The following is a 22,979-nucleotide window of genomic DNA, read 5'->3' as shown; positions in this document are numbered from 1 at the left end:
CACGCGCTCCGGCCGCTCCTTTTGTTATTGTAGGGACGGAGTTGGGAAAGGGCTGAGGGAGCGGGAACGGGACCGGGGAGAGGGCCGGGAGGAGGAGGAGAGGGTTGGGAGGAGGAGGAGAGGGCTGGGGGGAGGTGAGGGAGGCTGAGGGAAAGGGTTGAGGTCAGGAGGAGGAGGCTGAGGGCAGGAGGAAGGGGCTGAGGGAAGGGCTGAGGGAGGGAGAAAAGGGCAGGGGGGCTGAGGGAACGGCTGAGGGAAAAGCAGGGGGCTGCAGGCACGGCAGCACCACCGTGAGCTGGAGGAGATGCGGCGGGAGCCGGGCCGCGAGTGACGGCAGCCGGGGGCAGTGGAGGTGAGTAGAGCCTGAGCCATCATCGGTCCCCTGGGGGTCCCTACTGTGTCCCCTCCTTGAAGCCCGTCGCCCCTCAAACCCCCTGCGCCATCCCTGTCACCTTCCCGTGCCCCGTGGTGTGCCAGGAGCATCCCTGTGGGACGGGCTTTGGGGCTCGGGACAGGGATCAGCCGGGAGTTCTCCTGGCAGGGCGATGCGGGGTGAGGATGGGGCCAGGTCTGGCCCCACTGGTCACCCCAGCTTCCCCCAAAACCAGAGCGGGCTGAGCTCTGCAGAGGGACGGAGATGGCTCTGACCCTTCCAGGCTTTCCTGGAGCAGCCTTGGGATGCAGCTCCTGGGGGGAGCAGGACCCCAGGTCCCCTCTTCCACTGCTTTTAGCCCCGAAACATGAGGCAGAGAATGGGCAGGGAGCAGGGAATGCTGGCATTGAGGCAGCAGCCGGGATGAGATCCCCGGGATGAACCCCAGAGCCTAGCGGGGGGCTGAGGGTCGCACCCCCACCACGGGGGGCTCCATGGGGTCCCTCCAGCATCCCTGGAAGTGCCCCCAATACCGAGATGGCATCTTGGAGGAGCTCGGCACAGGGGGACACGTGGAGGGTGCTGGCAGGACAGCCAGGCTCCCTCACAGTCCCAGATAAGGAGCAGGGACCAGCGGTTTGTTGTGTCTGCCGCCATCCCAAGGATTTTCCAAAGCTCTGGAGCGCTGCATCCAGGCTCTGGCGTGAGCAGGGTCTGGCAGGGAGGCAGGAAAGGGAGAAGCCAGGGAGAGAGAGGGGTTAAGGAGCGGCGCCAGGCTGGGCTCTGTTTAGTCTGGCCTCGGCGGCGGCAGCGGGAGCTGGTCTGTCCCCGTGGCACCGGGCACGGACACAGCCCTGCTCCCTGCCAGGCGCTGGGGACACCGCTGTCCCCGAGCCTGATGCCAGGGTGCCACCACCAGCTGTGGCTCTGCTGCTATGGGGAGCTGGGGACACCCCAAGTGTGTCCCGTCACCTCACCTCTTCCCCAAGCTGGGGACAAACTCTGGGACTCGGGTCGTGCGATCAGCCAGGGACCACGGAAGCCAGGCTTTGGGTGACAGATGGCTTTGTCACCTGGAGAGTGCCACCTTCCCGGTGCCACACACGTCCCTCGTGCCAGCACGCGGCTCGGTATGCCCTGCAGCAGGGTGACACGCGGGGACACGCCGTGCCTTGCAGGGACGCAGCGCCATGTCCCTGGGCAGTGACAGCGGCCCCGGCATCGTGCACAGCCTGCTGTGCCACCGGCAGGGAGGGGACAGCGAGGCCTTCGCCCGCCGCGCCATCCAGAGCCTGCTCAGGAAGCTGAAGGAGAAGAGGGACGAGCTGGACGCGCTCGTGGCCGCTGTCACCTCTGGAGGAGCCCAGCCCGGCCAGTGTGTCACCGTGCAGCGCACCCTGGACGGGCGGCTCCAGGTACCACCGGCATGGGGGCTCGGCGTGGCCGCCCCTCGTGGGGACCCCCCGGGCTGGGAGGGGACACAAGCGACCCGTGACACCCCCTGTAAACCCACCCTAAGTTTGGGGGTCCTGGGTGCCCCATGAGCCCCCTCCGTACGCTGTGGGAGTGGCTGGGTCCCCTGGCCGCATCCCCCTCCCCTCCGCGGCGTGCCCCGCGCCGCCCTGCCCGGTGAGTCAGTGTCTGGCAGCCTCGGGCCGGGGGGGATCGGGGAGGGACGGGGAGTTTGTTATGTCTGGAGCCGGGAGGCGCGGGGGGGACCCCCGGCCTGGCGCCAGCCCCGTGCTGCGGGGGCTGGAGGGGATCCCGGGGAGGGGGGCACATCTCCTCATTCCCCCTTTGTGTCCCCCCCCCCGCTCCCCGCAGGTGGCCGGCAGGAAGGGGTTCCCCCACGTCATCTACGCCCGGCTCTGGCGCTGGCCCGACCTGCACAAGAACGAGCTGAAACCCGTCCAATTCTGCCAATTCGCCTTCGACCTCAAGTGCGACAGCGTCTGTGTCAACCCCTACCACTACGAGCGCGTGGGGACCCCCGACAGCGGTGAGCCGGGACCCCCGGTTGGGCGGTTCCCAAGGGGGCGTCACCGGCACCCCTAATCCCCCCCCCCCTCTCCCGCAGGTCTGAGCATCCAGAGCACAGGTGAGACCCCGGCCCGGAGCCGGCGGGGAGCCACCCCGGAGCCAGCCCAGCCCCCCGCAGCGGGTCCCCGTATCCCCCCATGGTCTCCGGTGTGTGTCCCCCGCCCTCCCCAGTGCCCCCCCCGCGCCCGGTGAAGGAGGAGTTTGTCCATGACTGTGTGCAGATGGAGCTGCCGGCCCGTCGGGAGCCGGGGGCCGAGCCCCCCACCCGGCCCCACCGAGCGCTGCCCCCCCGGCGGCCCCCTGAGCCCCCCCGTGTGCCCCGGACCTACCCTGCGCTCCCCATGGTGCCCCAAGGTGAGACCCCCCCCCCCTTAGCCCTGACCCTGCGAGGGTTTGGGGGCATCACCCTGAGCCCCCCACCCTGCAATGACCACCCATGACCCCCCTGTTCCCATATTCCCCCACAGTGACCCCCCAGGACCCCTTGGCCCACCCCGAGGGCCCCCCAGCACAGCCCCCCCCGCAGAACGGGTACCCCAAACCACCCCACCACAGTGAGTATGGGGGTACCCCACTGCCCCCTGACCCCCTTGGTGGGACCGTCCTTATGTCCCCCTGTGTCCCCCCCTGCAGGTTCACCGCTGAGCTGGACCAGTGCCACCATCTACACCCCAAGTTTGGGGGGGTCGCAGGCCCCCCCACTACAACATCCCAGCAGCCAGAGCCACCCCCAGCCCCCCCAGCACCACCCCAACCACTGCTGTAGGTTTGGGGGGCACTGAGCGAGGGCTGGGGGGGGGGATCCTCAGGGTGCTGACCCCCTCTCTGCCCCTCCCAGGGCCCCCCGTGCTCCAGCCCCCCATGTCCACCCACCCTGGTGAGTGCCCCCCTCCCTCCTTAGCACCCATGGGTGCCGTGACCCTCCCCCCCCCAAAAAATCCCATGTGCTCCCTTCCAGGCCCGGAATTCTGGTGCTCCATTGCCTACTTCGAGCAGGATGTGCAGGTGGGGGAGATCTTCAAGGTGCCCTCGAGCTGCCCCTCCGTGGTGGTGGACGGCTACGTGGACCCCTCGGGGGGTGCCCGCTTCTGCCTGGGGCAGCTCTCCAACGTGCAGCGCTGCGCGGCCAGCGAGAGGGCACGGTGGGTCAGGGGGCACGGGGGGTCAGAGGGGGCATGGGGGGCATGGGGGATCGGGGGGGCATGGGGAGTCAGTGGGGCACAGTGGGTCAAGGGCCATGGGGGCTTGGTGGGTCAGGAGGCACAGGGCGTCAGGGGGGCATGGGCGACACAGTGGGGCATGGAGGGCACGGGGGGCTCGATGGGTCAGAGGGTGGAGAGTGGGGAGTAATGGGGCAGGGGGCACGGTGGACATGGGGGGCTCAGTGGGTCAGAGGGCGCAGGAGGTGAGGGGGGCACTGGGGGCACAGTGGGTCGGGGGGAATGGGGGGCACGGGGGAGGGTGGGGAGTAATGGGGCAGGGGGGCACAGGGGCTGTGAGGGTGAAGGATGGGGGGCAAAAGGGGGGTAATCAGGGTGGGGGGGTTGGGGATAAACAGGGAGGAACGGGGATGTGGGGGAAAGGGGGGATAGTCAGGGCAGGAGGAGGAAAAGGGGAAAAATCAGGAGAAAGGGGGGAAATGGGGAGAAGAGGGGGCCAGGAGGGAAAACTAGGGCAGAAGGGGGGGATAATCAGGGTGGAAGTGAGGAACATGAGGGAAAATCAGGGCAAAACAGGGAGAAGCTGGGGCCTGGCCTGGGCAGGTGGACCAGGGGGGGTCTGGGGGGTCCGTGCTGAGGCTCTCGGCCAGGCTGCACATCGGGAAGGGCGTGCAGCTGGAGCGGCGAGGAGAGGGAGACGTGTGGATGCGCTGCCGCAGCGACCACGCCGTGTTCGTGCAGAGCTTCTACCTGGACAGGGAGGCGGGCAGAGCCCCCGGGGATGCTGTGCACAAGGTGTACCCCGGAGCACACATCAAGGTCGGGCTCCCCGGGGGTCCCCAGGAGGGCTGGGGGGAGTTCTGGGACCAGATTTTAGGAGTGGAAGGACCCCAGGGATGGGGGAACCCCCATGGGCATGCTGAGGGGGGCCCCGAAGTACCCCCACCCCTGCTCAGGGGTCCCCTCGTGTCCCCCCAGGAGTTCTGGGCCCAGATTTTAGGGGGTTCTAGGCAGTGGAAGGACCCCAGGGATGGAGGGACCCCCACGGGCACCCCCAAGGGGTTGCCGAGGTACCCCCACCCCTGCTCAGGGGTTTGCCCAGGAGGGCTGGGGGGAGTTCTGGGCCCAGATTTTAGGAGTGGAAGGACCCCAGGGATGGGGGGACCCCCATGAGCACGCAGAGGTGGGCCCCGGGGTACCCCTCACCCCAAAGCCACCCTGCTCAGGGGTGCCCCCCATGTCCCCCCAGGTATTTGACCTGCGCCAGTGCCACCGGCAGATGCAGCAGCAGGCGGCCACTGCCCAGGCTGCAGCCACTGCCCAGGCCGCCGCTGTGGCCGGCAGCCTCCCTGGGCCTGGCTCGGTGGGTGGCATTGCCCCGGCCATCGGTGAGTGACCACAGCGGTGACAGGACCCCCGTGACGCCCCCCCCCGCTGCCCACAGGGCGGGCTGGGACCCCCGTGCTGACCGTGCCACCCCCCCCAGGGCTGTCGGTGGCCGCGGGGCTCGGCGTGGACGACCTGCGGCGCCTGTGCCTCGTTAGGCTGAGCTTCGTCAAGGGCTGGGGGCCTGACTACCCCCGGGCCAGCATCACCTGCACGCCCTGCTGGATCGAGGTGCACCTGCACCGTGCCCTGCAGCTGCTCGACCACGTCCTGCACGCCCTGCCCGATGCCCACGCCTGACTCCAGGAAGGAGCGGCCAAAAAAGAGGAAAAAAAAAAAGGCAAAAAAGAAAAAATGAAGCAAAATGACCAAAAATGTGTTGGTTTAACGGTTATTTAATGGATGGGTGTTTGTGGCCTGGGTGTGGTGCGGCCCTCAGCGCTGATTTTCACCTCCTGCTTTAACTTTTGTATGAAAATAAACAAACAAAAAAAAAAATTTAAAAGCCGAAACAACAAGGTGAAAGGACCAACACCATGTTGTTTTTAACCATTATTTAATGGATGGGGTTGGAATCTCTGGCCTGATTGTGCCGGCGCCTTTGACGGCCGCTCAGCGCTGCAGATGTGCCGCCAGATGAGTTTCCAGATGTGCATCCAGCTGTGCCCTTGCACGTTGGGACTACATTTCCCACCAGCCCCCGCGGCGCGCACCGGAAACGGCCTCTCCCTCTCCCCGCGGACTCAGTTTCCCAGCAGCCCCCGCGGCGCCTGTGGGCCAAGATGGCGGCGGGGAGCGGCCCCGGGGCGCGGGAGCTCTTTGCTGAGGGGCTCCTGCAGTTCCTGCGGCCCGCGGTGCGACAACTCGACCGCCACGTACACAGCGTCAGGTCCAGCCACGGAGAGCGGCCGGCAGCGGGGCAGGGCGGGGCGGGGCGGGGCGCGGCGGGCCGGGCTGCAAGGCTGAGGGGCAGGTAGAGCCGGGGAGGGCAGTTTTATGGGGCTTTGGGGGTACGTGAGGGCGAGTTCTGGGCCTGAAGGGCTTTGGGGGTACGTGAGGGCGAATTTTGGGGCTGAAGGGCTTTGGGGGTACGTGAGGTGGGCAGTTCTTGGGGTTGGTGGCTGGGGGGTGCTGGGTTCCATATTGGGGATGTAGAGGTGGATTTGGGGTGTGGATCCAGGGTTTTACCTGTCCCCCTTCCACAGGGAGAGCCAGGTGGAGCTGCGGGAGCACATCGACAGCCTGGCCACAGGTGAGCCAAAGCCGGGGGGGGTCACCCCTGTCCCCCTCAGCGTGAGGGCACAGGGGGCTCACCCAAACCCCTCCCCAGAGCTCTGCCGCATCAACGAGGACCAGAAAGTGGCGCTGGACCTCGACCCCTACGTGAAGAAGCTGCTGAACGCCCGGCGCCGCGTGGTGCTGGTTAACAACATCCTGCAGAACGCCCAGGTGAGGGGGCACAGGGGTTTTGGGGGTCCCAGAGCCCCCCCCAGATGCTGACAGGTGACTTTTGCCGTGTCCAGGAGCGGCTGCGGAGGCTGAATCACAGCGTGGCCAAGGAGACGGTGCGGAGGAGGGCCATGCTGGAGGCCGGGGGCTACCAGGGCAAGTGACCAGCCAGGGGAGCAGGTGACCAGCCAGGGGAGCAGGAATCCCTGTTTATCCCAGCTCAGGAATTGAGGGGATGTCCCCCATCACCTGCAGCTGAGGGACCCGGGACGCTCCAAGCCGTATTCCCGGATTTGTGGGTGCTGGAATAAAAGTGACTGAGAATTTGTGATGCTCCCACGTCCCTGAGGGGCTTTGGGGACAACAGAGCCAGGCAGGTGCTGCCTGGGGGGTCTGGGCACCTCCAGGTTGGATTTGGACTCCCCCAGGTGGAACTGGGGAGGCCCAGGGGGGATTTGGGCTGCCCCAAGTGGGGTCTGGGCAGCCCCAGGTGGCTCCTTCAAGTCTTGGATCATTCTCCTGCTGCTCCACCTGCCTCATTCCCATCTGTCCCACATGGACCTGAACAAGCAAGACACGCTGGAAAGGGGGAACAACTTTAATGTGCAACGTACAAAACAGGGACAAGGGACAGGGACACGTCAGGTGACCAAGGAGGGGCTCTGACCCCCAGGTGTCCCTCGGCTGGTGTCCCCTCACCTGCTCCGGGCAGCACAGGTGTCACTCCTGCGTCTCCATGCTCTCCTCCTCCTCGCCCGCCGCCGGCTCTTCCTGGTTTTCCTCCTCCTCTTCCCCTTCTTTCTTCTCCGGAGGTTTTTCGTACGCCTTCTCCGACGGCGTCACGATCACCCCATCCCACGTGGACATCTCGGAGGCCAGGTCTGCCCCAAGAGGTGACGCTGGGCACCCGCTCAGGGACCCCAGCCCCGTCGCCACCTGGGCACCCCCCAGCCCCACTCACAGCTGGCGTCACCCTCCTGTCCCAGGATTTTCCGGTACCCTCCGTGGGAGAGGATGCGCACGAGGGTCTGGGCAGTGTAGCACACCATGTCCTGGGGACGGGGACGGGTCAGTGTGGGGTCAGTGACCCCTCCCCGAGTCCCCTGCCCTTCAGGGACCCCCTCCTCACCTGCTGCTCCAGTGTCATCACTGTGTGCACGCGGAAGTTGCCGCTCTCGCACGGATCCGTGATGCCGACAGAGCCGGGCAGGAAGAGCCCGGCCGCCAGGATCTGGAGGCAGCGCCTGCACAGGGACGTTCTGGGTTAAAAACTGGATTCTTCCAGCAAAAACTCCACCAGGAGATCCCAGCTGGATGGGCTGGATTTATCTCCCAGTCAGCCTGTGAGATTCCAATGGTTTTATCAGGAAAACAATGGGAATTTCTGTGAGGGAAGCCATGCCGCAGACCTGTAGGCGATGTTGAGGGCCAGGGGCTGCCGGGTGGGATTGTTCATCACGGCGTAGTGCCCCTGCAGAGAAAAGGAGCAGGAATTAGGGCAGGAAGAACAGAAGAATCCCAGCCTGGGGCAAGAATCCCAACTCCTGCCGGGATCGGGATCAGCACCGCATCAGTGACCCCACCAGCAGGTCCAGGATCCAGGGCGTGAGCGGCTCGAAGCCAGGGAAGCGAATCCTCAGGTCCTTGAGCAGCCGGATCAGGACCTTCACCCTGCAGCAGAGGCAGGAAGAGGCTCAGTCCCACACTGAGATTGCTCTTCGTGTTTTTGGGAACAGGGACTTGGATCCAGAATGAGAATCTGGATCCGAACGAGGATTTGGATCCAGAACGAGGATTTGGATTCAGAACGAGGATTTGGACCCAGAATGAGGACCTGGATCCAGCCCCGGCTCTGCGGGCACCGGACTCACGTGGACTGCGAGGCGTTCTCCTCGAACCACCGTGCGTGCCGGATGGCAGCCAGGGCGCTCTGCAGCACCTTGATGTCCACTGCAAGAAGCAGAAATTCCCGGTTTTCCCAGGCGGCCCCGGGCACCACGGCGGCTCCGGGCGGGAGGCATGGCTGGGCGCTCACAGTGCAGCTCCGGGTCCAGCTTGCGCAGGTTGGGTGGCACCGTGGTGATCAGGATCTTCACCGTGGCGTCGGCCGAGCTGATCTCGAAGCCGGTCTCGTTGGTCAGCATGGTCAGGACTGCAGGGAAAGAGCAGGAATTGCGCGTGGAGGGGCCGGGAATCTCCACGGATCTCTGCGCCTCGCCGCTCCAGAGCGCGGCCTCACCTTCGCTGGGGTCCTGTGCCCGCAGGCTCTCCACCACCTTGTTCCCCAAGGCTGCTACGGCTTCCACTGGGAAAAAGGAGAAGGAAAAGGAGGAGGAGAAGGGTCGGAGCGAGGCTTGGTGCCAAGGGCCGCTGTGATGCCGCCCAGGTAGCACTCACAGGTGGGCAGGATCTTCAGGATCACCACCAGATCCGCCACGTTGTGCCCCGTCGTCATCGTCCCCTTCTTATAAGAGCCCACCTGGCGAACCTCCTCGATTTGCTGGCGGAAAAAACAACCCAAATCCCCGGAATCAACCCACATGCCGCATTTGGGGGGTCAGCATTGAGCCTTAACCCGCCCTGAGCCAGGAGCACCCTCCCATTTTCCAGTCCCACCACTCTGGGCCTCACCCATGGAGCTCCTTCCCCAATGTCTGCACTCACCACTTCAAACGTTCCCGGTGCCACAATCAAATTGTCGATGACATTGTTGATCTTGGTCACCAGGGACAGGATGGAAGCCTGGGAAGGAACAGGACAGGGTTATCCGGGAACAATCCCATCTGCCGAGCACAGAATCCATGTTATTCTCCAAACCACTCCCCCCCCAGAGTGCTTATTCCAGGCAACTAACTAATTTTTAGGCCACTCCTGAAAAACTTTGGATTCCCCAAGCCCCATCCTGAGGAGCTGGGGGAATTTTGGGCACAGCACCTGCTCGGCAGCAGTGGGAGCCAGGTCCTGGTTCCTCTTGAGCAGGGCCTCGCTGAAGGCCGTCTCGTCCGCCGCGGGCTTGACGCGGGGAAAAGCCATCTCACACTGGAAAGGGACAGAATTCCCACCGGGATCTCATCCTCCATGCTTCTGTCAGCCTCCAGGAGCTGCACAGGTGTGCAGCAGCTCCCACCTGTGCACCCCCAGAGGGTTTTATGAAGTCTATTAAAGGACTTATTAAATTAACTCATTAAACCCCCGGTTATGTGCAGCCACAGGGCCTTGGAGTCACCTGTGCAGAGGGCAGAAACTCAGGGAATTTGGGAAGAGGGAATGATTTCCTCGTGGGAAAGGTGGGAAACAGGTATGTGAACAGCTGAGGGGATTGGCATCACCCTGAGAAGGGGGGAGAAACCTCACTCCAAGGATTTACCTGTTACAATCCCAAAAACCCCAATCCTGGAGCGATTTGTGTCATTATTCCTCAACTGGGCCCCGTTATCCCATTTCCAACAGGAGAAAAATCCTCTAGTGGGGCTTTTTTACTCAACCACCAGCGTTTTTAGGGAATTCCTTCAGTTCAGCCACACCACGAGAACCCAACCCCCACAAATCAGGGATGAGGGGTGGGGGGTCGTTAAACCGGGAAAAGTCCCCGAAAATTCCCGGGAATCGCCCTGGGGGCGGGGGTTACTCACGACATAGAAGTCGAAGGGGATGTGGGGCACAAAGGGCCGGAACCTACAGGGCAGAGAAAACCCCAATTCATTCCCTGCGGCCCCAGACCCCCCCACCTCCCGCCCTGTCACGACACGGTCCTGTCGCGACATGCAGGGAGCCGGCCCCCCGGGCCCCTACAGTAGCACCGGACCGGCCCCGGGACTCGCCTGGAACCGAAGCGGCCGCCGCGGCCGCGGCCTCGATCGCCCCTGCGGGGAGAGAACGGGAGCGGCGCTGACGGGGGGCCCCGGCCCTCCCGGTGCTCCCCGGTCCCTCCCCGGTCCCCCATCCCCGGTTTCGGTGCTGGTCTCCCCCACTGCCGGTCCCCCTTGGCCCTGATCCCCCCGGTTGTTCGCCCCGCTCCCGCCGCTCTTTTCCCGTTCTTCCGCCCCGCTCCAGGTGTCTCCCCGGTCCCGGGGCCCCCCCAGTCCCGGTCTCTCCCCGGTGCCGCTCCCCCCACGGTCCCCGTGGTCCCTCCCGCTCCCGGTTCTCCTTCCACTTCCCCCCTTCCTCCCCTAAACCCGGGATCCCGCCGGTCGCCCCAGTGCCAGAGCCGCTGTCCCCACCTCATGTCGCCGCCGCTCCCGACAATGAAGCGCCGCTCGCAGACCCCGCAGCAACCCGCCCGTTCATTGGCCGTTGCTCTCCCCCCACCCGCCCCTCGCGGGCGCTCCACCAGCAGCCATTGGTGAAGCGGCGCATCAATCAGAGCGGGAAGCGGCCAATGGCGGCGCGCGCCGGGCAGCCGCTGGAGGGGGCGCGGAACCCATGAATGGAGAGCGCGGGGCCCATGAATGGCGCGCGCCGCGGCCATAAGGTGCCCGGCGGCAGGGGTAAAACAGTAGCAGAGTGGCGCAGCGGGAGCGTGCTGGGCCCATAACCCAGAGGTCGATGGATCGAAACCATCCTCTGCTAGCAGCGCTTTTTGTTTTTTTTCCCCCCCTTCCACTTGACTCCGCGCGAGGTTTGCTTTGCTCCTTAACGTTTCTTATTTGCTGCGTTGATTTCTTAGCGCTCCCTAATGCTTTGCCCAGGCTTGTCCCGCGCGCCGAGCCGGCAGCGGCAGCGTGCGGTTACCGCTTGGGGTCACGGGTGTCACCCCACCCGCGTCCCCGAGCGCCACGCGCGCGGCCCCGGGAGCTGCGGGCGCGACGCGGCCGGACCGTTGCGCGCGCCCCCGCAACCAAGTGCGTCCCCCTGTGTGTGTCCCCATCCGCGCGTGTCCCCAACCTCTGGCCGTGTCCCCATCCGCGCGTGTCCCCCGAGCGCTGCCAGTGTCCCCGGCAGCCGCGCAACCCCCGAGTGGCACCTCCGGGGTCACACCCCCGCTGCCGTGGGGCTGCCGTGACCCCTCCACGGGGCAGAACCTCCCACGGAGGTGGGGGGCCAGACGTGTCCGAGCCCCCTCGGGTCCCCCAGGGCTGCGCGAAGGCTCCGGAGCTGCGTGGGGACAGCGTGGGGTCCGTGGGTCGGGACGTCCCCTGCTCCCTAATGAGTTTCTCGTGTCTCAGCGCCCCACGCGTGACCGGGTCAGCAGCGGCACGTGGGTGGCGGCGGCCGCCGGGACTCAACGCACGGAGGGGACAGACTCCGCACATCGCCCCAAGCCCCAAGCCCCGTCCCACCGCCCCACGGGTGGGAATGTCCCCACCCACCAGCGGGCGGCCCCATCCGCCGCCCATCCCGGCTGGAATGCCGTGGGGGGAGCGGGCAGGAAGGAGTTAAGCTTGGTGTGGATGATAACGGCCCTTTGTGTCACCAGTGGGGGGGGCGAGCAAGGGCTCAGCCCCGCCGCGGGGCGGGGGGGGGAAGCCACTCTCCGTCCGTGGGCGATGCTGGCGGTGCTGGCCCCGCTCCTGGCCCCGCTCCTGGCCCTGGTCCCGGGCGCGGTGACGGCCCCGGCCCCGCTGACCCTCGCCGTGGTGCTGCCCCAGCACAACCTCACCTACCCGTGGGCTTGGCCGCGCGTGGGACCCGCCGTGCGCTTGGCCGCGGCCGCCGTGAATTCCCGGCGGGATTTGCTGCCCGGCTTCACCCTCGGGTGGGTGTTCGGCAACAGCGAGGATCGCCACGGGGTCTGCTCGGAAATGGCCGCGCCGCTGGTGGCCGTGGACCTGCGGCTCGCCCATCACCCCGCGGCGTTTTTGGGGCCGGGGTGCGTCTACTCGGCGGCGCCGGTGGCCCGGTTCACCAGCCACTGGCAGCTGCCGCTGGTCACGGCGGGGGCCGAAGCCCACGGCTTCGACGACAAGAGCGAGGAGTTCGGCTTGACCACCCGTGCCGGCCCCAGCCACCGCAAACTGGGCGAACTGGGCGTGCAGCTGCACCGGCGCTTCAACTGGACGCGGCGGGCGCTGCTGGTCTACTGGGACGAGCGGGTGGACGACCGGCCCTACTACTTCGCCGCCGAGGGCTTGTACGTCCAGCTGCCCACCCTGCGCAACCTCACGGTCATGGACGTCGTGTTCCGCGACGGCGGCAACTTCTCCTTCATCATCCAGGAGATCAAGGCGAAGGGGCGCAGTGAGTGCCGGGGACGGGGCCAGCGGGGCGGGGGGACGGGGACAGGGCGGCGCACGGCCCCACACGGGAGTGCCAGCCCAACACACGAGAGTGCCCGGCCCCATACGGGAGTGCCAGCCCCACACACGGCGGTGCCCAGCCCCACACGGGTGTGCCTGGCCCCACACGGGAGTGCCAGACTTACACACGGCAGTGCCCAGCCCCACACGGGAGTGCCAGCCCCACACACGGCAGTGCCCAGCCCCACACGGGAGTGCCCAGCCCCACACGGGAGTGCCAGCCCCATACGTGTGTGCACACCACACACGGGAATGCCAGCCCCACACGGCAGTGCCCAGCCCCACATGGCAGTGCCCAGCCCCACGCCGGTGCCCGTGGGTGTGCCAGGCTTGGCACGCCTGTGCCCGGGTGTTCATGGCCATACATGGCTGTGCACAACTTTACAGGGGGTGCCTACAGCTGGCCACGGGCACTCCTGGCCATGCCCAGCCGTGCCCGGTTTCACATGGGGCTTTCACAGGCGCTCCGCAGGTGGCCGGGCACAGCCGGGCACGGCTTTGTGGGGGTGTTTGCAGCCGTGCCCGGCCATGCACGAACTTCATGCGGGGATTCCGTGGTTATTCATGGCTGTGCCGAGGTTTTTGGGGCCGGAGAGGGCTGGGCAGAGCTTTGCACGGGGGTTTTGTGGGTGTTCGCAGCTGTGCACGGCTGTTCATGGTTGTGCACGGCTGTTCATGGCTGTACATGACTGTTCATGGCTGTTCATGGTTGTGCACGGCTGTTCATGGTTGTACATGGCTGTTCATGGTTGTACACGGCTGTTCATGGCTGTTCATGGTTGTTCATGGCTGTTCATGGTTGTTCATGGTTGTACACGGCTGTTCATGGCTGTTCATGGTTGTGCATGGCTGTTCATGGCTGTACATGACTGTTCATGTTTGTTCATGGTTGTTTATGGCTGTACACAGTTGTTCATGGCAGCACACGGTTGTTTCTGGTTGTTCATGCCTGTTCATGGTTGTTTCACAGCTGTTCACAGTTGGTCATGGTTGTTCATCACAGCACACAGTTGGTCATGGTTGTTCATGCCTGTACATGGTTATTCAAGGCTGTTCATGGTTGTTCATGGCTGTGTACAGTTGTTCACAGCTGTTCAGGGTTGTTCACGGTTGTTCATGGCTGTTCATGGTTGTACATAGTTGTTCATGGTTGTTCACGGCTGTTCATGGTTTTTTGTGGTTGTTTATGGTTGTTCACAGCTGTTCATGGCTGTTCATGGCTGTTCGTGGTTGTTTACGGTTGTTCATGGCTATTCATGGCTGTGCATGGCTGTTCATGGTTGTTTACGGTTGTTCATGTTTTTCTGTGGTTGTTTATGGTTGTTCACAGCTGTTCATGGTTGTTTATGGTTGTTCACGGCTATTCATGGCTGTTCATGGCTGTTTGCGGTTGTTTATGGTTGTTCATGGTGGTTTATGGTTGTTTACAGCTGTTCATGGCTGTTCACTGTTGTTCACCGTTGTTCGTGGCAGCCCACGTCTGTCACAGCCGCACACACATGTCCCCCACACTGCCCCTGCCCCACGCTGACCGTCCGGACCCCTGCACCTCTCCCCACTCCGTGTCTCATCAGGGTCTCTGGGCGTTGTCACCTGTCCCAGTGTCCCGGGCTGGCTCGGTCCCGTTCCATGGCGCTGCTCCAGCCCCGGCTGGCACCGGGAGCCCCGGCTGCTCAAACTCGGGGGCGCGTTTTGGGCCCCCGGGGGTGGCACGGCGGGAGGGGCCGTGGCGGGGACCCAGCGGCACCCCCGGGGTCACGGTGTCGCCGGGAATCCATCAGGGCCGCGGGGCAGAGGAAACGGAGTCAGGAAAACAGGAAACCTCGGCCTGGCGCCGAGGGCAGCGCCAGGCAGGGCACGGGGGGCCGGCAGCGGGGTCGGGACCCCCCGCCCCGGGGGCACCGCGACCCATTCCCATGTCACGCAACGGCCAGGGACCCCCGGGATGCGGGGCTGGGGTCTCCAGGGGTGTTGGGGGTCTCAGGGCTGTGTCACACAATAACCAGGGACTCCCGGGATGTGGGGCTGGGGTCTCCCAAGGGTGTTGGGGGTCTCAGGGCTGTGTCACACAATAACCAGGGACCCCCAGGATGTGGGGCTGGGGTCTCCAGGGTCTTCCAGGCATGTTGGGGGTCTTGAGGCCATGTCACAGAGTAACCAGGGACCCCCGGGATATGGGGCTGGGGTCTCCAGGGGTCTCCCAGGTGTGTTGGGGTCACCAGCCCATGTCACACAATAACCAGGGACACCTGGGATGTGGGGCTGGGGTCTCCAGGGCTGTTAGGGGTCTCAGGGCTGTGTCACACAATAACCAGGGACTCCCGGGATGTGGGGCTGGGGTCTCCCAAGGGTGTTGGGGGTCTCAGGGCTGTGTCACACAATAACCAGGGACCCCCAGGATGTGGGGCTGGGGTCTCCAGGGTCTTCCAGGCATGTTGGGGGTCTTGGGGCCATGTCACAGAGTAACCAGGGACCCCCGGGATATGGGGCTGGGGTCTCCAAGGGTCTCCCAGGTGTGTTGGGGTCACCAGCCCATGTCACACAATCACCAGAGACCCCTGGGATGTGGGGCTGGGGTCTCGGGGCTGCCAGAGGTCCTGCGCTCCAAGGGCCGTGTCCCCCCAGTCGTGTACGTGTGCTGCGCCCCGGACACACTGCGGGAGCTGATGCTGCAGGCGGAGCACGAGGGGCTCACTGGCGGCGACTTCGCCTTCTTCTACATCGACACGTTCGGGGCCAGCCTGCAGGGCCAGCGCTTCCCCGAGCCCCGGCGGCCCTGGCACCGCGGGGACCCGCACGACGCCCGCGCCCGCCGTGCCTTCCAGGTGAGCGGGGTGGGCACGGGGGCACGCCCAGGTGGGCACAGATAGCCCCAGGTGGGCAGGGACACGCCCAGGCGGGCCCAGATGGCCCCAGGCTGGCACAGACATGCCCAGGTGGACACGGGGACACACCCGGGTGGGCACAGATGGCTCCAGAGGGTCAGGGACACACACAGGGGGGCACAGATGGCTCCAGGTGGGCACAGGGACAGTCCCAGGCAGGCACAGATAGCCCCAGGCCGCAGGGACATGCCCAGGTGGGCACAGGGGCACACCCAGGTGGGCACAGATGGCTCCAGGTGGGTCCGTCCAGCCCCTCCAGCCCCTGTCCCCGTGCCAGGCTGTCACCATCATCACCTACAAGGAGCCCGAGAACCCCGAGTACCAGCCCTTCCTAGAGCGGCTCAAGGAGGAGGCACGGGACCACTTCAACTTCTCCATGAAGGACGGACTGGTGGGACACTGCTGGAGCCGCGGCAGGGGGGGGACACTGGGCGGGGGACACCTGGGGACAAGGAGAGCCCAGGGTGGGGCTGGAGGAGCTGGGGGTCACGGGATGGAGCTGAGGACAACGGGACAATGGAATATGGGGACACCGGATTGAGCTGGAGCTGCTGGGGGACACGGGATGGATCCGGGGACGGGGACCCCCAGCTGTGTCCTGTCCCCTGAGCTGTCCCCGTGTCCCCAGATGAATTTCATCGCCGCCGCCTTTCACGACGGGGTCCTGCTCTACGCCCAGGCCCTCAATGAGACCCTGGAGCGCGGCGGCTCCGTCAGCGATGCCTCGGCCATCACCCGCCAGATGTGGAACCGCACCTTCTACGGTGAGACCCAGCCCAACCCCTCCTCGTCCTGTCCCATCGTCTCCTTGTCCCCAGCCCCGTCCCCCTCCCAGCCCGGTGCCGCCTGCCAGTCCCCCCGCCAGCCCCACTCCCAGGTTGATATTTGGGGATCAGAGCCCCCCTCGAAGCCCCCCGCCCCAGCCCCTCACCCTCCCTCCCCAGGTGTCACCGGCTTCCTGAAGATCGACGAGCAGGGGGACCGGGAGAGCGACTACTCCCTGTGGGACATGGATCCTGAGCAGGGAAACTTCCAGGTGAGCCCCGGCACGGGGGCAGCCGGGCCCGGGGGGGGCCCGGGGGCTTCCCTCCAATCATTCCTTGTCCCCCCCCCATCCCAAAGATCGTGGCCAACTACAACGGCACCACCAAGAAGATCCAGATGGTGCCGGGGCGAGAGATCCACTGGCCGGGGAACGCGGTCCCGTCCGATGTCCCTCCCTGCGGCTTCGAGGACACCGACTCCCAGTGCGGCAAAGGTGGGGGGGGGGAGCCGCGAGACCCCCGCCCGGCCCCCCCCCCGGGCCCTGACCACTCCCTCCTCTCCCCAGTAGCCTCGCTGTCCACGCTGGAGATCCTGTCCCTCGTGGTCAGCCTGATCCTCGCGGCCATCACCGTCACCTCCTTCTTCATCTACAGGTGCAGGGCTGCGGGGTGAGTGGGGACCCCAGGGCAGGGCGGGGGGGCACGGGCCAGGGTCTCATGAGCCCCCCCACGGGCGCAGGAAGCTGCAGCTGGAGAAGGAGCTGGCGGCCGAGCTGTGGCGGGTGCGCTGGGAGGATTTGCAGATGAGCAGCCTGGAGAAACATCTGCGCAGCGCCGGCAGCAAACTCACCCTGTCCCTGGTGGGCACCGGGGGCACCGGGGGGAGCGCGGGGAGTGGGGCCGGGGTCACCCCATGGCCCCTCTTGGGGATCAGAGACCGATGTCACGCCCCGGACCCGCTCGGGGACGGGGGACAGGGGTTGCCCCATATCCCTGCTCAGGGACCGGGAACTGGTGTCACCCCACAGCTCAGGGACCAGGGATTGTGGGGGCCGGGGTCACGCCACAGCTCAGGGCTCGGGGACCATGGGGACCAGGGATCGTGGGGGCCGGGGTCACGCCACAGCCCCACTCAGGGCCCGGGGATCATGGGGACCGGAGTCACCCCACAGCTCAGGAACTGGGGACTGTGGGGACTGGGGTCATCCCGCAGTCCCGCTCAGGGCCCGGGGATCGTGGGATCTGGGGTCACCCCGGAGCTCAGAGACCGGGGATCGTGGGGACCGGGATCACCCCACAGCCCTGCTCGGGGTCGTGGGACAGGAGGATTGGGGTGCCCGGGCTCACCCCACACCCCGCGCACAGAGGGGCTCCAACTACGGCTCGCTGATGACCGCGGAGGGGCAGTTCCAGGTGTACGCCAAGACCGCCTATTACAAGGTAGGGGGGGCGGGGGAGCAGGGGGGGACACCCACCCGCCGTGTTCCCACCTGCCGTGTCCCCACCCCTCCGTGTCCCCCCAGGGGAACCTGGTGGCCGTGAAGCACGTGAACCGCAAACGCATCGAGCTGACGCGCAAGGTCCGCTTTGAGCTGAAACACGTACGTGGGTGACCCCAGGGGGAGGCCCCGGGCCGGGGTGGGGGGGTGATGACACGGCGGGACCCCGGCCCACCCCCCCACGCTGTCCCCGGTAGATGCGGGATGTGCAGAACGAGCACCTGACGCGGTTCGTCGGCGCCTGCACCGACCCGCCCAACATCTGCATCCTGACCGAGTACTGCCCGCGCGGGAGCCTCCAGGTACAGCCAGGACCTTCCCGGGGCTGCGCCGGGACCGGGACCGGGACCCTCCTGGGGCTGCACCGGGACCGGGACCCCCGGCCCGGGGCCGCCCCTCACCCCCGTGTCCCCAGGACATCCTGGAGAATGAGAGCATCACGCTGGACTGGATGTTCCGCTACTCCCTCACCCATGACATTGTCAAGGTATCGGTGATGCTCCTGGGAGGTTCCCCAAACTGTGGGGGTCCCCCATCCCACAGGGGTCCCTCATCCCACAGGAATCCCCTATCCCACAGGAATCCCCCATCCCACAAGGATCTCCATCCCACAGGAATCCCCCACCCCACAGATCTCCCCCACCCCACAGGTCTCCCTGACCACACAGGTCTCCCCCCACCCCACGGCTCACCGGGGTCCGGCCGTGTCCAAGCTCTCTCTGCACCTGCAGGGGATGCAATTCCTGCACAACGGGGTCATCGTCTCCCACGGGAACCTCAAGTCCTCCAACTGCGTGGTGGACTCACGCTTTGTGCTCAAGATCACCGACTACGGGCTGGAGAGCTTCCGCGTGGCCCCCGACAGTGATGACACCCATGCGCTCTTCGCCAGTGAGAACCCCCCACATCCCCCGAGTGTCCCCCGAGTGTCCCCTGAGTGTCCCCTGGCCTGACCCCATCCCCGGTGCCGCAGAGAAGCTGTGGACGGCGCCGGAGCTGCTGCGCATGGAGGAGCCACCGGCGCGGGGGACACAGAAGGGCGACGTCTACAGCTTTGGCATCATCCTGCAGGAGATCGCCCTGCGCAGCGGCGTCTTCTACGTGGAGGGGATGGACCTCAGCCCCAAAGGTCAGCAGGGACCTGCTGGGGGGTGGCCAGACTGGCTGGTGGGGTCTGGAGGTGTGGATGGGTGGTTGGAACCATTGGTGGGTTCTTGGATGATCCATTGGTCCGTTCTTGGATGTGTGTGGATGGTTGGAACCAGTGATGGGTTCTTGGACCAGGTGATGAGTTCTTGGACCAGGTGATGGGTTCTTGAACCTTCTGATGAGTTCCTGGACTGGTCAATGGGTTTTTGGACCCATGGATGGGGTTTTGGACCCGTTGATGAGTTCTTGGACCTTCTGATGAGTTCCTGGACTGGCCAACGGGTGTTTGGACCCACGGATGGCTTCCTGGACCCGCTGGTGAGTCCTTGTGGGTGCTGCCCTCCGTGACGGGTCCCCAACCCCGCAGAGATCATCGAGCGGGTGAAGAGCGGGGAGCGGCCCAGCTTCCGGCCCTCGGCCAACGTCGGCTGTCACCTGGAGGAGCTGGGGCAGCTGATGCAGCACTGCTGGGCCGAGGACGTCCTGGAGCGCCCCGACTTCAACCAGATCAAGGTCCAGCTCCGCAAGTTCAACAGGTGCCACTGTGGACCCCAACCCGCGGGCCAGAAAGGGTCCCTGGGTGAAGGGTGGCCTCCAGAGAGGGTCCCAGAGTGGGCGGTGACCCCTAGGAAGGGTCCCTGGATGAGGGGTGACATCCAGAGAGGATCTTTGGGTGGGAGGTGACTCCCAGAAAGGATCTCCGGGTGAGCGGTGACCCTCAGGGAGGGTCCCCAGGTGGGAGGTGACCCCAGGGAGGGTCCTGAGTGGGAGGTGACCCCCAAAAAGGGTCCATGGGTGGGAGGTGACCCCTGAAAAGGGTCCATGGGCGGGAGGTGACCCTGTTCCCGCAGGGAGAGCAGCACCAACATCCTGGACAACCTCCTGTCCCGCATGGAGCAATACGCCAACAACCTGGAGGAGCTGGTGGAGGAGCGCACCCAGGCCTACCTGGAGGAGAAGCGCAAGGCCGAGGCCCTGCTCTACCAGATCCTGCCCCAGTGAGCTCCGGGAGGGTCCTGGGGGGCACCTCCGGGGGCTGTGCCTGCCCTGACCCCCCACCCGCCGCTGTCCCCCAGCTCGGTGGCGGAGCAGCTCAAGCGGGGGGAGACGGTGCAGGCAGAGGCGTTCGACAGCGTCACCATCTACTTCAGCGACATCGTGGGGTTCACGGCGCTGTCGGCCCAGAGCACCCCCATGCAGGTGGTGACGCTGCTCAATGACCTCTACACCTGCTTCGACGCCATCATCGACAACTTCGACGTCTACAAGGTGAGGGGGGACACCTGGGGACATGGGGGGACAGGTGTAGGCACACAGGGACGTGTTGGACACGCTGGATGCTCTTGGCATGTCCCCAGTAGGTGTCACGGAATTCCAGAATCAGAAAATACCAGAAATCCAGAATCAGGGAATCCCAGAACCACAAAATCCCAGAACCCAAGAGTTCCAGAGCTTCAGTTTCCTGGAATGCTAATATTCCAGAATCCAAATACCCCAGAATCCCAATAACCCAAAACCCCAGAATTAGAGAATCCGAGCACAACAGAATTCCCAAATCCCCAAATCCCAGAATCCCAATACCCCAGAATCCCAAAACCCCCAGAATTACAGAATCCAAGCATAACAGAATCCCCAAATCCCAGAATCCCAAAACCCCAGAATCTCAAAACCCCAGAATGCCAGGATCACTGCAGCAGGAAAAGCCCCCTCAGCCCACAGAGCCCCATCCCCACCCCAGATGTTGCCCCAAGTGCCACCTCTGGGCATTCCTGGGTCATCCCCAGGCTGGGCACTCCAGACCTCCCTTCCCGAGGCCTTTCCCTGAGGAATTCCCGGAATTCCCGCTCTCCCACAGGTGGAGACCATTGGCGACGCCTACATGGTAGTGTCGGGGCTGCCGGTGCGCAACGGGAAGCTGCACGCGCGGGAAGTGGCCAGGATGGCGCTGGCCCTGCTGGATGCCGTGCGCTCCTTCCGCATCCGCCACCGGCCCCAGCAGCAGCTGGAGCTGCGCATTGGCATCCACACGGGTGGGAACGGGAACGGGAATGGGGACGGGAATGGGGACAGGAATGGGGACGGGAACGTGAATGGGAACGAGAATGGGAATGGGAACGGGAATGGGGACGGGAATGGGAACGGGAATGGGAACAGGAACGGAAATGGGAACAAGAATGGGAACGGGAACAGGAATGGGAATGGGAATGTGCATTGGCATCCACACCAGTGGGAACGGGAATGGGAACGGGAATGGGCATCGGCATCCACACGGGTGGGAACAGGAATGGGAATGGGAATGGAGACGGGGACGGGAACGAGTATGGGAACAGGAATGGGAACGTGTTCAGAGACGGGGACAGAGATGGATACAGGGACAGGGACACAGCCAGAGCGGATGGGGGCTGGGCACCCCCTGACCCAGGGTGGCACAGGGGGACAGTGGCACCTCAGGGCACAGCTGTGACACAGGGGTGACAGCCGCGGGTGGTCCGCAGGCCCGGTGTGTGCAGGGGTGGTGGGGCTGAAGATGCCGCGGTACTGCCTGTTCGGGGACACCGTCAACACGGCCTCGCGCATGGAGTCCAACGGAGAGGGTGAGCACGGGGGGCTGGGGACAGCCCGGGGACACCCTGGGGACACCCCGGGGGTGCTCAGGGTGCCACCCCGCCCCAGCCCTGAAGATCCACATCTCGGGGGTCACCAAGGCCGTGCTGGAGGAATTCGGGTGCTTCGAGCTGGAGCTGCGGGGAGATGTGGAGATGAAGGTGAGTCCTGATCCCCTCCAAACTGCCCCAAACCCCCCCAAACTGCCCTGAACCCAAAATGCCCCAACCCCAAACCGCCCTGACCCCCCCAAATTGCCGCAATACCCCCCCAAAGTGCCCTGACCCCAAACCGCCCTGATGCCCCCTAAACTGCCCCAATACCCCCCAAACTGCCCTGACACCCCCCTAAAACTGCCCTGATACCCCCCCAAACTGCCCCAAACCCCCCCAAACTGTCCTGATACCCCCCAAACTGTTCCAACCACCCCCAACCCACCCCCAAACTGCCCTGATACCCCCAAACTGCCCCAAACCCCCCCAAACTGTCCTGATACCCCCCAAACTGTTCCAACCACCCCCAACCCACCCCCAAACTGCCCTGATACCCCCCAAACTGCCCCAAACCCCCCCAGTGCCTCCCCAAAGGGGACTCCCCCGCACCCCGGCGTACCCCCAATCCCCCCCCGCAGGGCAAGGGCAAGCTCAGGACCTACTGGCTGCTGGGGGAGCGCGGGAGCAGCACCCGGGGCTGACCCCAAAACCCGCGCCCCAAAACCCGCACCCGGAGACCGCGGGGCACCACGGCCACGGAGCGGGGGCACCCCCGGATCGCCAACCCCCCGAAGTGGCTCCGGAGGGACCCCCGGGGGCACTGGGAGGGGTCCGGGGGGGCCGGGGGCGTCCCCGGAGCCGCCGTTTTTGTAATAAAGCTGCTGCGGACGCGCTCGGGGCTCTCCGTGCGGCTGCGGGAACGCGGGGGGGGCTGGGGGGGTCCCGGTGAGTCACATCCCGGGGGTCCGGGGGGGTCCCGGAGGTTTCCGGTGGGTTTGGAGTTCCCGGGAGGTTCCTGGCAGGTTCCTGGGGGTTTCCCCGGTGGGTTCGCGGTTCCCGGTGGGTTCCCGGGTATCCCGGGAAGTCCCTGGGTGGTTCTTGAGGGGTTCCCAAGGGGTTCCCGGGGGATTCCCGGGGAATTCCCGGTCATTTTGGAGTTCCCGGGGGGTTCCAGAGGGGTTCCCGGTGGGTTCCCGGGGGGTTCCAGAGGGGTTCCCGGAGGCTCCCGGTGGGTTTGGAGTTCCCGGCAGGTTCCCGGGGGGTTCCTGAGAGGTTCCCGGGGGGTTCGGGGTTCCTTGGGGGTTCCCAGGGCATTCCCGGGCTGTTCCCGGGGGGTTCCCCGGTGAGTTCGGGGTTCCTGGGGTGGTCTTGAGAGGTTCCCGGGGGGTTCCCGGGGGGTTCCCGGGGGAGTTCCCGGGGGGTTCCCGGGGTTTCCCCCACA

General features: G+C 65.5%; 4 protein-coding genes and 1 non-coding gene across 12 annotated transcripts; 4 read left to right on the top strand and 1 right to left on the bottom strand.

The window, feature by feature from the left end:
* The first annotated feature begins 240 nt into the window (after positions 1-240).
* LOC128820489 (mothers against decapentaplegic homolog 4-like) lies at positions 241-5,479 on the top strand. Of its 4 annotated transcripts, XM_054001262.1 has the most exons (12): positions 241-352; positions 1,552-1,788; positions 2,198-2,372; positions 2,451-2,471; positions 2,585-2,767; positions 2,881-2,967; positions 3,047-3,175; positions 3,252-3,290; positions 3,372-3,555; positions 4,224-4,392; positions 4,823-4,961; positions 5,060-5,479. In XM_054001262.1, the coding sequence occupies exons 2-12, from the start codon at positions 1,564-1,566 to the stop codon at positions 5,257-5,259; spliced, it is 1,551 nt and encodes a 516-aa protein (XP_053857237.1). In that variant the 5' UTR covers positions 241-352; positions 1,552-1,563; the 3' UTR covers positions 5,260-5,479. The 4 variants fall into 4 exon arrangements, with proteins under 4 accessions (XP_053857237.1, XP_053857238.1, XP_053857240.1 ...); XM_054001263.1 differs by lacking the exon at positions 3,252-3,290; XM_054001265.1 differs by lacking the exons at positions 2,451-2,471; positions 2,585-2,767; positions 2,881-2,967.
* A 228-nt stretch (positions 5,480-5,707) lies between these two features.
* Positions 5,708-6,736, top strand: SNAPIN (SNAP associated protein). The gene is made up of 4 exons (XM_054001267.1): positions 5,708-5,848; positions 6,165-6,211; positions 6,290-6,408; positions 6,483-6,736. Exons 1-4 carry the CDS (start codon positions 5,742-5,744, stop codon positions 6,570-6,572), a joined length of 363 nt encoding a protein of 120 aa, XP_053857242.1. The 5' UTR covers positions 5,708-5,741; the 3' UTR covers positions 6,573-6,736.
* A 254-nt stretch (positions 6,737-6,990) lies between these two features.
* On the bottom strand, positions 6,991-10,693 carry ILF2 (interleukin enhancer binding factor 2). Its single transcript, XM_054001266.1, has 14 exons — positions 10,629-10,693; positions 10,230-10,271; positions 10,041-10,083; positions 9,343-9,447; positions 9,073-9,150; positions 8,806-8,908; positions 8,648-8,713; positions 8,444-8,560; positions 8,280-8,358; positions 7,992-8,079; positions 7,818-7,879; positions 7,538-7,652; positions 7,370-7,460; positions 6,991-7,289 (listed from the first exon to the last, which is right to left on the bottom strand). Exons 1-14 carry the CDS (start codon positions 10,631-10,633, stop codon positions 7,129-7,131), a joined length of 1,155 nt encoding a protein of 384 aa, XP_053857241.1. The 5' UTR covers positions 10,634-10,693; the 3' UTR covers positions 6,991-7,128.
* A 212-nt stretch (positions 10,694-10,905) lies between these two features.
* TRNAM-CAU (transfer RNA methionine (anticodon CAU)) lies at positions 10,906-10,977 on the top strand. The gene has a single exon. It is a non-coding gene; the product is annotated as a tRNA-Met (tRNA).
* An 814-nt stretch (positions 10,978-11,791) lies between these two features.
* Positions 11,792-22,429, top strand: NPR1 (natriuretic peptide receptor 1). 5 transcript variants are annotated; one of them, XM_054001359.1, is made up of 21 exons: positions 11,799-12,585; positions 15,270-15,469; positions 15,807-15,920; positions 16,158-16,293; positions 16,474-16,565; positions 16,652-16,781; positions 16,863-16,947; positions 17,033-17,153; positions 17,659-17,733; positions 17,817-17,894; positions 17,990-18,094; positions 18,208-18,279; positions 18,524-18,683; positions 18,766-18,921; positions 19,309-19,477; positions 19,793-19,939; positions 20,018-20,210; positions 20,797-20,971; positions 21,437-21,535; positions 21,615-21,706; positions 22,177-22,429. In XM_054001359.1, exons 1-21 carry the CDS (start codon positions 11,799-11,801, stop codon positions 22,237-22,239), a joined length of 3,249 nt encoding a protein of 1,082 aa, XP_053857334.1. In that variant the 3' UTR covers positions 22,240-22,429. The 5 variants fall into 5 exon arrangements, with proteins under 5 accessions (XP_053857335.1, XP_053857334.1, XP_053857333.1 ...); XM_054001358.1 differs by having other exon boundaries at positions 16,860-16,947; XM_054001357.1 differs by having other exon boundaries at positions 16,652-16,787.
* Positions 22,430-22,979: the final 550 nt, after the last annotated feature.

Source organism: Vidua macroura, chromosome 29 (genome assembly GCF_024509145.1).
Source record: "Vidua macroura isolate BioBank_ID:100142 chromosome 29, ASM2450914v1, whole genome shotgun sequence".
Lineage (NCBI taxonomy): Eukaryota > Metazoa > Chordata > Aves > Passeriformes > Viduidae > Vidua > Vidua macroura.
This window is presented reverse-complemented; position numbering and strand designations above follow the sequence as displayed.

What these genes read in the sequence shown, in the direction of transcription:
- LOC128820489 (XM_054001262.1), top strand. Translation starts at nt 1,564, where the DNA reads ATGTCCCTGGGCAGTGACAGCGGCCCCGGCATCGTGCACAGCCTGCTG. An exon ending in GCACCACCCCAACCACTGCT is followed by an intron (nt 3,176 to 3,251) that starts GTAGGTTTGGGG and finishes TGCCCCTCCCAG; the next exon opens with GGCCCCCCGTGCTCCAGCCC. An exon ending in GCGGCCAGCGAGAGGGCACG is followed by an intron (nt 3,556 to 4,223) that starts GTGGGTCAGGGG and finishes GCTCTCGGCCAG; the next exon opens with GCTGCACATCGGGAAGGGCG.
- SNAPIN (XM_054001267.1), top strand. Translation starts at nt 5,742, where the DNA reads ATGGCGGCGGGGAGCGGCCCCGGGGCGCGGGAGCTCTTTGCTGAGGGG. An exon ending in CGCCACGTACACAGCGTCAG is followed by an intron (nt 5,849 to 6,164) that starts GTCCAGCCACGG and finishes CCCCTTCCACAG; the next exon opens with GGAGAGCCAGGTGGAGCTGC. An exon ending in ACATCCTGCAGAACGCCCAG is followed by an intron (nt 6,409 to 6,482) that starts GTGAGGGGGCAC and finishes TGCCGTGTCCAG; the next exon opens with GAGCGGCTGCGGAGGCTGAA.
- ILF2 (XM_054001266.1), bottom strand. An exon ending in GCTGGACCCGGAGCTGCACT is followed by an intron (nt 8,359 to 8,443) that starts GTGAGCGCCCAG and finishes TGCTTCTTGCAG; the next exon opens with TGGACATCAAGGTGCTGCAG. An exon ending in ACAGGAGGGTGACGCCAGCT is followed by an intron (nt 7,290 to 7,369) that starts GTGAGTGGGGCT and finishes CTCTTGGGGCAG; the next exon opens with ACCTGGCCTCCGAGATGTCC.
- NPR1 (XM_054001356.1), top strand. Translation starts at nt 11,799, where the DNA reads ATGATAACGGCCCTTTGTGTCACCAGTGGGGGGGGCGAGCAAGGGCTC. An exon ending in GATGGACCTCAGCCCCAAAG is followed by an intron (nt 18,922 to 19,308) that starts GTCAGCAGGGAC and finishes CCAACCCCGCAG; the next exon opens with AGATCATCGAGCGGGTGAAG. An exon ending in CATGGAGTCCAACGGAGAGG is followed by an intron (nt 21,536 to 21,614) that starts GTGAGCACGGGG and finishes ACCCCGCCCCAG; the next exon opens with CCCTGAAGATCCACATCTCG.